This window comes from Calliphora vicina, chromosome 4 (genome assembly GCF_958450345.1).
Source record: "Calliphora vicina chromosome 4, idCalVici1.1, whole genome shotgun sequence".
In the NCBI taxonomy this organism is placed as follows: Eukaryota; Metazoa; Arthropoda; class Insecta; order Diptera; family Calliphoridae; genus Calliphora; species Calliphora vicina.
In genome coordinates, this window is record NC_088783.1 from 120,207,323 (window position 1) to 120,219,801 (window position 12,479).

The 12,479-nt window shown below is 27.8% G+C and overlaps 1 protein-coding gene across 2 annotated transcripts in view; it reads right to left on the bottom strand.

Annotated features, from left to right (window-relative positions):
* Positions 1 to 12,479, bottom strand: part of cut (homeobox protein, cut) — a 99,103-nt gene that overhangs the window by 12,047 nt on the left and 74,577 nt on the right. Inside the window, exons 3-5 of one of the 2 annotated variants that reach the window (XM_065508209.1) lie at positions 6,106 to 6,650; positions 5,317 to 5,474; positions 2,920 to 4,440 (exon numbers count right to left, since the gene is read on the bottom strand). In XM_065508209.1, coding sequence (XP_065364281.1) covers positions 2,920 to 4,440; positions 5,317 to 5,474; positions 6,106 to 6,650 — 2,224 coding nt within the window. The remainder of the gene's footprint in view (positions 1 to 2,919; positions 4,441 to 5,316; positions 5,475 to 6,105; positions 6,651 to 12,479) is intronic. The other variant, XM_065508210.1, reaches the window with a different exon arrangement.

The window sequence follows — 12,479 nt, forward strand, 5'->3', positions numbered from 1 at the left end:
ATATACAGACATTCCTAAATGGCGAAAAATCAAAAACCAATAAATCTTTAAAGTGTCATGTGTCACCTTGTATTTCTTTTAAACGTTCAAATTGTTTACCAATGATTTTTTTTGTGTGTGTCTGTGTGTTGCTTTATACAGAAAACGCGTTTCAAAACAACAAGGATATTTGAAAAATTGCATGTTTCCTTATAAATACCAAATGTATTTTCATACATTCTACTTTTTTTTTTAAACACACAGTAATGTCATTTTTTTTTAAAAAAATTATTTTGTAAATGTCTTAAGCCTTTTCTTGGTAACAATTTACCTGTATCTATAGGTTTTGTGGGTTTTTTTAAAGACAAACGTTTTATTTGCACGCACTTTAAAAAGTAATTTGAGTTGTTGGCAAAAGAAACTAGGAAAATAGTTTTTAAATAATAGAGTATTATTACAATAATATAAAGTTTTGCTGTTGCCAATAACACTGTTGCTGTTTGAGGTTTGGATTTATAAGGAAAATCAAATAAAAAACCTTGTTGCTGGGTTTCAAATGTAATTAATTTCATAAATATTGATTTTAAATGTTAAAGATATAGACAAATTTAAAAGGATTTAATAAAAAATTAAAGAAATTTTTAAAGTTTGATTAAAAATTATTGATTATTAAGCCTTTAAACTGAATTTAAGCAAATTCAAAGCCTACTTTAGGGGTTGTTAAAAATATTTTTTTTAAATTTTATTTAAATAAGCTATAAATCCAAATTAAAGGACATTTTTATTGATATTTGTTTAATAATTAGTAGTTTTCAAAGATTTTTAAAAAAAATTTATTTTTTTTTTCAAAAAATAAAATAATTTTTTTGGAAAAAATTTTTTTTTCTTGTATATTTTAATTTAAAAGATTTGTTTTATATTTTTATAGATTTTCTTAAAGATTTATTCCATATTCCTTTTAATTTCTTATTTTTTGTGGGTTTTCTTTGTCCAGCCCCTTAAGGATATGCTTTAAATTTTGCTAAATTCCTTTTTAATGTTTTAATTTGAACATGCAAATTTGCATGTTGCTAAATTTGTTTCGTTTTTTTTTCTCTCTTAATATTGATTGTTAAATGATTAAAATCTTTGTTAAACTAAACTTTTCTTTTTTTTGGGGGGTTTTGTAATATAATTACAATATTTTTCTTTTGGCTGCTAGCAGAAAATGCAATTAAAAACCAAGCAAAGGAAAAAAAAAGAAAAAAATCTTCTTCATGTTAATTAAAGTTTTCAGTTTGGTAACTATTTGTATGTTTAAAAGAAAAAAACAAACGCGCAAATTTGTAAAAATTGATGTCTGTCTACACGCCAAAATCATTTCATTTCTCAATAATTACATCAAAATCCCACAAACGTACATAATGCAAATAAAACTGAATTCCTTCAAAGACATTTTTTTTTTGTTGTAAATTTATTGTAAAAAATCATATTAGACTGTGTAAAATAACCAAAACTAACTTGTCTGCTGCTTATTTTTCAATTTTATGCAGAAATCAAAAATAATTAAGAAAAAAAAAAAAAAAACACCACAAAATCTTGATGCCATTGCTGGTGTGTGGCTGGCTGGGCGGCTGCTGGCTTTTAGCCAGTTTATAGATACTTGATTTGAGGCATATAGAAAAACAAAAATCTATATATTATTACAAGTATATGACATTAAAAATACTTGCTACAGATCACACAAAAAAACTACAAACTCAAACATCAGACAGATAAATAAATATTTAAATAGAAAGGGGAGAAAGAGAAAAGGTCCCTCGACATCATCATTATTAAAGCCGTCATCGTTACAACTTTTCTTTTCTTAGCTTCAGTTTGAAACAATTCATCAAATAATAACCAAGGAATCTATATTAGATATATTACAGAGTTCACTCATTACCTAATCCCTTACTAGTAATATATATTTCATATAGTTGTTGTTGCCTTTTAATTTTAGTGTTTCTTAAATAAATTTTTATTGTGTTTTAGTTTTTTTTTATATAAATAGCCATAATGTAAAGAATTTTCTTTTAAATTAAAATAATTGTATTAAAAAAAAATCATATATAGAGAGTCTCTGTCTGTAACACAAAATGTGTGAAATTTTTAGCTAAATTTAATGAAATTTATTTGATTAACAACCACATTAAATATATTTAAACATTACGATTACAACATAAATTTCTAGCAGCAAATTAGAAAAAATATATAATAAATTTTGGCAGCAAAACATCAAATTAAGAAAATAACAGAAAAAAGGAAATAAATTGGAAAAAAGTCTTAAAAATTTAGCAAAAATTAACAGGAATGAAGATTTTAATTTAAATTTTGTTTCAAAATTTTACCAGCCTATGAATTTTACCATATTTAAACAATCTAATAACAAACATGCCATTTTTAGCTTAGAATTCTAATTTGATGACAATTTTCGGCCACTAAAGGCAACAAATTTTGCACTTTTTCTGCCCCTTACTTTACAAAGACTTATTTTTGGTACTATTGCAGATAAATTTGGTAGCAAATTAAAGCTATTTAAAAGATCTGTCTCTTGATATGCAAATTTTAGGAAAATTTTCTGTCACTAAATGAAAAAAAAACAAATAGGAAAAAATATTGCCCTTTTTCTGCCCCTAACTTTACAAAGACTTAATTTTGATACTATTGCAGATAAATTTGGTATCAAATTAAAGCTATTTAAAATATCTGTCCCTTGATATGAAAGTTTTAAGACAATTTTCTGTTATTAAGTGAAAAAATACACAAATGTAAGAAAATGTTGCCCTTTTTCTGCCCCTTACTTTACAAAAGACTTCTTTTTGGTACTATTGCAGATAAATTTGGTAGCAAATTTTACACTTTGCACAATTCTCTTAAACTATTAACTCTAGTAACAAAAAGGGAAAAGGAAAAACTTACCTTTTTTAGGTATTAACGATTTGAGTAGCATAACAGCATTATCATCACATGACCAGGCATGCATTTTACGATAACTGTCACGTCCCTTCTCCGTCAATTTATCCCAGGGCTTGGGCTTGGACAGCAACTCCGACACGGTGCCTTGCGACAAACCCAATATATACTTGGCAAAGATACGCTGGCCTATATTGTGCACCGACAACAGTTCACGTACACGCCGTGAAATATGCAAAGTGTCCAAGGCTTGATTGGCATATTTGTCCATGTTGTAACGCAACATTTCCTGCAATTTAGCCTCCATGGGATCACCCTTGGGTATTAAGGATTCACCCAAACGGCCAGCCATAGAAGTGCCGGGTGGCAATTGTAAATCGTCGGCAAAACGGAAGTGGCCACGTTCTTGGAACTGGAATGGTAGACCGGGCAAAAAGCCATGGGGCAAGTGAGAGGGATGGCCGGCGGCCATATGATGACTGGTGGGTGTGGCACATAAGCTATTGTTGTTATCTTCCAAATTCTTCAAAGAACCATTCAATGACAAACTGTGATGATCCTCATGATTGCTGCGTTGTTCCTGCAAATTGGGAGTGCTGGCACTGGAAGCCGAGGAGTCATGATGATTCAGGTTAGACTTATCGTGTTGATCGGCCAAGTGGACAGGCAGCTGATGGTGCAGGTGATGATGGTGGTGGTGTGGTAGGTGTGGCGTTAGATGATGATGATGGTGTGACGACGCTGTTTGGGAGTGTGTAAAACCATCTGCAGAACGTAAAGAGGATTGAGTTGTAGAATTAGAGTTGGGAGTAGAAAAAGTAGAATTAACTAATTGACTAAGCAAGGTGGTCGAGGAGGGACCACAGGGTGGCTGTGATAAATGTGATTGTGTTGAGGGCTGTTGATGATGATGTTGAATGGGCTGATGTGGTTGTTGTTGCTGTTGTTGATGATGGACATTGGCAGCCTGTTGCATCAGCAATTGCTGTTGCTGCTGATGATGATGCTGCTGCTGTTGGTGCTGCAAAGAGCGTTGTTGTTGTTGTTGCTGCTGTTGCTGCTGCATATTGTGCTGTTGCTGGCTTTGTTGATGATAGTTATTGTTATACAAGGATTTGGTGGCATCAAAACCCCGGCGCCAATAAGTATTCACCAATTCTTCACCCAACAAAGTGCCAAAACGTTGCACATTTTCTTTGAATGTAGAAGAGTCTTCAGCCTCAGCTTCGACTTCCTCTTCGTCTTCCAAAGGCTTGTCGCTAGTCTCCAAAGCCTCCAAATCTATGCTAGAGCTTAAAACCATTTTGTCAGCTGAGGCTTTGGGAGTTTCAACTTTATTATTTACAATTGCTTGCTCTTCATCATCATCATCATCGTCGTCGAGTATTTCAATTTTTGGCACTTTTGAGGCTTCAACATGTTCCTCAACATCTTGAGCAGCTTTAGCTTTATTATTAGCTTGATTAACATTTGCTAATTGATTTGTATCTAAACTTGAGGGCTCTTCTTGAACTAAACTTTCTGTGGCTGTGAATTATTTTATACAAGAAGAATTATACAGAAAACAAAACCTTAGTGTGTGTTGCTTTTTTTAAATTTTTGTTATAAAGAAATCATATTTTTTTGGAATTATTTTTTAAGCAGTTTATGAGAGTTTGAGTTTGAGAGAGAGACAGTGAATTTGTGATATGTGAAGTTATAATAACAGAAAAAAAAAACAAACAAATGTGTTAAAAACCGCCAATTTGTTTGAAGGAAATCAGAGTAAAAACTTCATATTTGATTGAAGGAAATCATATATAGTAAATTGAAACATGCAAACGATTTCTTTTAGTAATTCTTTATTTGCTAGATAGATATTTGTATCTGATAAGATTTCTTTATCTTTTAATAGAGTTTAATTTATTTGTAAAAAATTTATTTATTTGAATAAGAAAAGAGAGCCATAAATGTTGGCGCCTATTTGAAAATAAAAGTAACACAAACGCAAAATAAAGCCGCCCACAGTTTTTCTCTTTCTTGCATTTTTTTTTGTATAGAATTTAAACATTGCATTTTTATAGTATTTATTTATTTAAAAAAAAAGAAGTAAAGTCTATAATTCTTTTGTAAAAACCACACCAATAAACACAACATCAACAACAACAGCCATAAATATATATTTTTTTCCAATTCATTTAAGTATAAAAATTTGTTTTTTTCTCTTTCTTTTTTTTTAGCAAGATAAAAAAATGAATAAATTTCTTTGTTTGTCAATTGGGTAAATATTGAGTTTAAATAATAAAATTAAAGGAAAATAAGTTAAATAAAACCTTTTTTTTAAAAGAAAAATATAAGATTTTTTTTATAGCAAAAAGTGTGGCTAAGTTAAAAAAAAAAATTAATAAATAAAAAGTAAATTACCTTCGGTGTTCTTTAAAGCTTCAGCGGCTACCAAGGCTTTGGTGCGCTCCATTAATAGTTCTTGGAATTTATTGGGATCATTATTGCAGGCAGCGGCGGCAGCTGCTGCGGCAGCAATGGCATTTTGTTGGCTAATCGAGTCTAAAGATAAAGGTGATCTGCAAATAGAAATAAAAATTATTATAAATTTTTCATACAACACAAACAAAAACCGAAGTTTGAAATTTTAAATTAAAAAAATATAGTTTCTTTTTATACCCTTCACCTGAAGTAACAAGTTTGTTATTACATTTGTTATTTTCTAAAATTTTCATTAAAGAAGTTGAAATCGCAATTTGAGCCTGTATGTATGTTAGTGTAAATCAAGTTTCCCAAGGCCATATATATCTTAAGAACTTTTCACACATTTCAATATATGAAATAAACTATTAGAAATTTTGCTATTGAAAATCAGCCAAATCGGTTTATAGACAGCTGAGATATAAGCAAAAATTTAGGACCAACTAGATTTTTGGCTAAATTTTTATGTTTCTATATATTTTTGAATTCAAAGATATTTACATAAACAATATGTATATCAAATGAAAGCTATTTAAAAGGGCTTTGCAACAAGATAATTTTTTTCAACAAAAAAAAATTTTTTTCTCAAAAAAAATATTTAAAAAAAAATTTTTTCCAATAAAATTTTTTCTCACAAATTTTCGTTGAAATTAATCTTAGGTGAAGGGTATTTAAGTATTGTCGCTTTTACTTTTTGTAGTTGTTGTTTTATACTCTACTTTAACTTACTGTGTTTCCTTTTTGATTTGTATGTCTTTCATGGAATCCTTGGTATTTGTACACTCTTCTAAATCAGCGGAATTTTGATTATTTTCTGATCGTACCACAACTTCATCATCGTCCTCTTCTTCATCCTCCTCCTCTTCTTGCTCTTCATGGGATAGAGATTTCTCTTTAGTTAGAGGCGTTAAATCACAGTTGCTCTCTTTAACAATTTCTTGTACTTCATCCTCCTCCTCATCATCATCTTCTTCTTCTGCTGGTGTTGCAATTTCGGCAACAGATTTTTCTTTAGTCTCTAACATTTCACAGTCCTTGTCGTCATTGGATTCCAAATCGTGTGTCTCTGGCTGCTGCTGCTGCTGTTCTTCTTGTTGTTCTTGTAGCTGGGTTTGTTGTAAAGCTTCATTAATTTGCTGTTTATCCAGTTTGGATTCCAAACGCATAATATGCTGGCGTTTGGCTTCCAAATGTTCTTCTAATCGATGGATTTGTATTAAATGTGTTTGTTCTACGCTTCTTAAACGTTTAACTTCTTCGAATAAGGCTTTAATCTGTAATAAAACGAAAATGAGAAAAATTCAATTATTAAAAAAATCTTTACGAAAGAAATTTTAATTATTAATAAATAAAATAAAACAATACAACAACACATACACACATGTGTTGTCATTAAAATTGTTAAAAAAAACTTTGTCTTTATAATTTGCTTCGAAACTCAAGATAACAATGAGAAAAAAAAAATTATTGAAATTTCCCTTGTCAAATTTAGCCAATTATCATATTTTCATCAGCCCAAACAACTTTACAAGAAAATTGTTTAAAAACTTCCCGTCTTCCTAACCAAACACATACACTACTTACATATAAATACCTAGCTATTGTTGCCTTGATACCTTTACTTTACATTTATTCCCCGCCTTTATAAAACTCTTCAAATTGACAATAAAAAACAAAGAAAAAAACCAACAACAACGTTAACATCTTTAAGTTTGTTTAGCTCACATATGAGCTGTGATTTTTACCCTTATGTTAATTTTATTAAAAAATTATTTGGTTTTTTATTTATTTTCAAAAAAAGAAGTTCTTTTAACAAGTATGAACAAATTTATTGACGAGCCTAAATGTATGCTATAGAATTTAAGCGTTTGTTGCTTCAAGATTGAATTACACCACAAAACAGTGGTTGTTTTATGGTAGTTATTGTTGTTGTTGTTTTATATGGAAAAGTTGTTTCATTTGTTTTGGTATTTTTATGATATACCTTGGAAAATTTTATAGTCTTTATATAACAGGCAGGCAATAAGCCTTAAAGTATGTTTTAGATTTCTTTGTTGTTGCTGGTTTTTATTTAATATTCATTAATTTTTGTAAATCTTTTTTTTTTCTTAAAGAAAAACAGTCAAAAATTGTTTTGTTGGGGTTTTGGTAAATGGCAAATAACAATCAATTAGGTTTTGATAAAGAAGACTAGACAAAAAAGCCTCATAAATTTAAATAAAGATATATTGAATTTAAAATATAGCATACTTAAGGGCTCATTATTTAAAAAAATATAGAAAATGTTAAATTTGTATTATAGTTTGTAATAATAAAGTATTATTTTTATTTTTTAAAATATTTAGTACTTTTTTTGGTACCAAAGTAAAAAGTACTTTTTGGGTACTTTTTAAAATATTGCTAAAATACGCCAAATTTGATTTCCTAAAGATATTTATTAAGAAAAAGTTAAAATTTTTACAAAAAAAATTGGTACTTTTTAAGTACTTTTTTCAAAACAGAGAATTTCTTATATTTTCTATGAGTTTTAAAGTAAAATGTATGCAAAATTAAATTAAACTAATTTTTAGTTTCAAATTTATTTATTTTCAATTTAAATTTTTAAAAAAATCAAAGAAATTTTCAAAAAGTACTTTTAGGGTACTTTTTGAAATAAGTGTAAAATTCTATAAATTGGCTTATTTCAATGATTTTAAAGGAAAAAATTAAAAATTTTGTCAAAAAAATTAGTACTTTTTAGGTACTTTTTGTAGAATCCGGGAATTTTTGATATTTTTTGACAGATTTGAATGAAAATGTACCAGAATTTTATTTAAACAAATTTTTAGAATAAAATTTATATATTTTCAATTTAAATTTTTAAAAAATTACAAAAATTTTCAAAAAAGTACTTTTTGGGTACTTTTTTAAATTTTTATTAAATTGTACCAAATTTAAGTTTTAAAATATTTAAGAAGAAAACAAGTTCAAAATTTAACTCTTTGTAAATTTAATGCTTTAAAGTTGAAATATCAAAAATCAATAGTTTGTTAAGTATGTAAAAAAATAGTTGCCTACCTTTAGGCTTTCTTTGTGGTTTTAGAAATAAAATTCGCGTGTTTATAGCAACTCTTTTGCTGCTTAATTATAAGCTTTACATGTGCTATATTCATACATTACCGTTGACTATAAAGTTGTCAACTACATTTAAATCAATGACAATAAATTCTTGTTTTATGGTAATTTTAGGCGGTAAACATACTCATATGTATAACATACTCTTAGGCCAAAGTTATTGAAGTAAGGGGGAGAGATCGCTCTACCACCCCTCTTTTGGAACACTAATATGATTATTGCCAATAAACAATAAAATGTTGCCAACGCAATAAAATGCAATTATTAGAATTAAAAACCTATAAAAAACTCATGTTCTCAAACATAAAAATAACAAACAATAATGTATAAATAATAAAAATTAACATAGTATTGCAGAGACATAGATAAATTAACAAAGTTTTGTAAAGCATAAACATAAAAAAACAAACTTTAACGAGTCTCAGCAATGAACAAAATTAGCATATGAGACATTCAAATAACATACAAAACACACACATGTGTAAAGACTTATTTGCATATGTGTTTGTATATACGTAAGTGTGTTACCTTTATACCTACAAAGATTTTTAGGAAATAAAAGGGTGATTTTTTGTTTTTTTGTAAGATTTCATAATTAATCAAATAAGAAATTTTGTTGGCATACAAACAAACAGAATTTTTGTCCTAGAGTCTCAAAAATAAAAAAACACCCCCCTTTTTAAACAAAACTAATTAGTTATAGACAATGTTGTCTATCATCTTAATAACTCAAACTGTTGGATTTTCAAACAGAAAACAGAAAAGTTTTTCAACCAACAAACATCAAACTTCAGCTGTCGTCAACACTCCCAAAAATATGCTAAACAAAATATAGCTGGAAATATGGATTTTATTATGCAAAATATGTATACAAAAATAATCAATGACTTTTGTTGTTGTTAATTTATTTTTATTATTTTATTTCTTTATGCGATTGTTTAAAAGACTTATTAAAGGATCTTGGTTTTAAGCAGAAGCCACCCACCCCCTTTAGCATACAAAACCAGTCAGTCAGTTTTTGAAATTGAAAATTCAAATGGTAACAAAGTGCCAATTATTAATGAAATCTTTAGTTGTAAATGTAAATTCCCCTCTAACTCTTTATAACATTCAGCGTTAGAGGAATTTGAAAAGTATAAACGAAGTTTTTAATCAATGACTGTAAGATTTGAAATATTATTTATTATTACAATGCCATAAAGCTGTATATAAAAGGTAAGAATAGATGAAATTGTGTAGACAAGTAAAATAAATTGATAAATGAGGTTTCATTTAGTTAGGCGGGGAGTATTAAGGGGAAGCGGCGTAGTAAAACAACAGGAAAAATTGAGGTTTTCCTTTGAAAACACGTAAAAGTAATAATAAAATCATAAATAAAAAAGGAATATTTGTTAGATTTAAAGGAAGAGGAAAAAGTAAAGCATACTTTTGGGGGATAAATAATTTTAAAAATTAAAGTATAGTTTTAGGCAAGGTGATAATTTTGTAATACAAAACAATAAATATTTAGCAACTATTTTGAAACTAACTTAAAAACCTAATCGAAATAATTAAAACATCATCTCTAACTCTTTAGCAACATTGTTGAGATACAAAATTGAGCAACATTGTTTAGCAACTTTTTTGCAAACAACTAATAACGGCTTATAAACCTAAAAAAAATCAAAAAAATTTCAAATTTCTTTTAAAAATTACTAGCAACATTGTTCAGATACAAAGTTGAGCAACATTGTTTGGCAACATTTATGTTTTCAATTGTAAAATATTTCACAAATGATAAATTTAACAAAAAATTCTAGATTTTCTTAATTTAAAATCTAGCAACATTGTTGAGATACAAAGTTGAGCAACATTGTTTAGCAACTTTTATGCAAAAACTTGTAAATTATTAGAAATATATAAAAAATATTATAAAATTCTAGATTTTCTTAATTAAAAATTTAGCAACATTGTTGAGAAACAAAGTTGGGCAACATTGTTTAGCAACTTTTAAACAAAAACTTGTAAAATATTCGAAATGTATAAAAAACAGTATAAAATTCATGATTTTCTTAATTTAAATTCTAGCAACAAAGTTGGGCAACATTGTTTAGCAACTTTTATAAAAAAAATCTTTTAAATCCTTAGAAACCTAAACACAATTATAAGAAATTCAAGATTCCTTGATAAAAAAAACTAGCAATATTGTTGAGATACAATGTAGAGCAATATTGTTGAGTTACAAAGTTAAGCAACATTGTTTAGCAACTTTTTGTAAACAAAAACTTGTAATAATTTGGAAAATTATGAAAATTGTCAGGATTTTTACAATGATGTTTAACTTTTCATTCATTTCTAATTCAAATAAATCTAAAGCATACTTTTGGCATTATTTCTAATATTTTCTTAATGACAACTGTACTTTTTTTTGTCTAAACACATCTACATATCTGCTTAAATATCTAAGCTGTTTGCAAACATTCCTTTAAAATACAATTTGCATAAACAATAATTTTATATTCAACTTAATTAATAATAAAAAAAACAAACCCCTTTAAAGTTTGCTACACATTCATACATTATAATAAGCTTTGACTTGGGACTTGGTTACAAAAAAGGGGTTTATTTTAAAACAAAACTAAAGCATACACTCGTTTGAATAAATGCAAAATACTACTAACACTAATGAAACAATCAGAAATCAATGATATTTGTCACACACACTCTTAGAAATTTTGTCTTCTGAATTCCATACCGGCCTAACTAAAACATCGTTGTATATTTTCTAAAATTTAAACCCTTTAACAGTTTCTTTTACTCATTAGAGATGCCAACAAAATCCTAACATAAAAAATTTAACCCTTTTTTAAAATAAAAAAAAAAAAACGAACACAGAAGGAAAGACTGAGTATTAGCTGAACATGTGAGCGGCGGGTGTGTGATTTTGTTAATAAAAACAAAGACATTTGTATTTATATTTCGATATTTATGTAGTGGTAATATTTTAAAATTTTTCTGCACGACTGAATTTTAATTCCTTTGACGTTGTAGCAACAAAAAACAACGCCAAAGTCTTAGATATCACATGTAATACATATACAATATATTTAAACAGCCTAAAAGTATGCTATAGATTTTGTATAAGTCAATAATATACAACTTTGGGAGAATGCATTTGGCTAAGAGTATGAGTAGGCTGATGATGATTACTTATTGTTTGATTTTGTTGTTGTTGTTTGTGTTCGTATGTGTGCGAGAGTAAGACATGTGTGAGTGTGTGTGTTACAATGTAACTGTCTTGGAGCAAGAAGAGCTGTGTTTTGTTATTGTTTTGTGTGTTAAAATGTTAATGTGTGAGTGAGTGTATTGTTTTTAATTTTTTGTTTTTGTTATAAAAGTAAAGTGTGTTGCCAATCGATTGTTTTTTATTTTTAAGCTGGTAGCAAAATACAAAAATGGTTAGAGGTCTAATGCCTGACTCTGATGACGATGATTTTGATGAGTTTGAGTGGCTGCTTGGCAATTTTGTTAATTACAAATCGGTTTTATATGTAGATATTATTTGTATTATTGTCTGAGACCTTGTACAGCTTCTTTTTGTATATTAAACATTTTTTGCTTACATTTTGTAAGAGGGTTGTTTTTTATTATTTTTATTATTATTTTAAACCGTTCGTTCGTTATTTTTGGGTATGTTGTGTTCGATTTTTAAGAGCTCTCTATTCATTCATTTATTTATTTTTTATGAATTTTTGTGTAAATTATGAAATATCCCTTGTTTTGTGTTAGATTTTTTTTTTTTTAATTTTTTGGGAAAAACATAAAGTGACCATCATTCAAATGCCAATGTCCAGTTTTTTTTCTATTTATGGTTTTGTTTCATTATTGAAAGGGTTTAGTTATATATTTTGCCTTTCACATATGAGTTATTAACAAAAAAAGGACTTTTTTATTAATATATGTTACCCATTTTAGCTTGAGTAAGTTGTTGTATACAAAAAAAAAAGGTT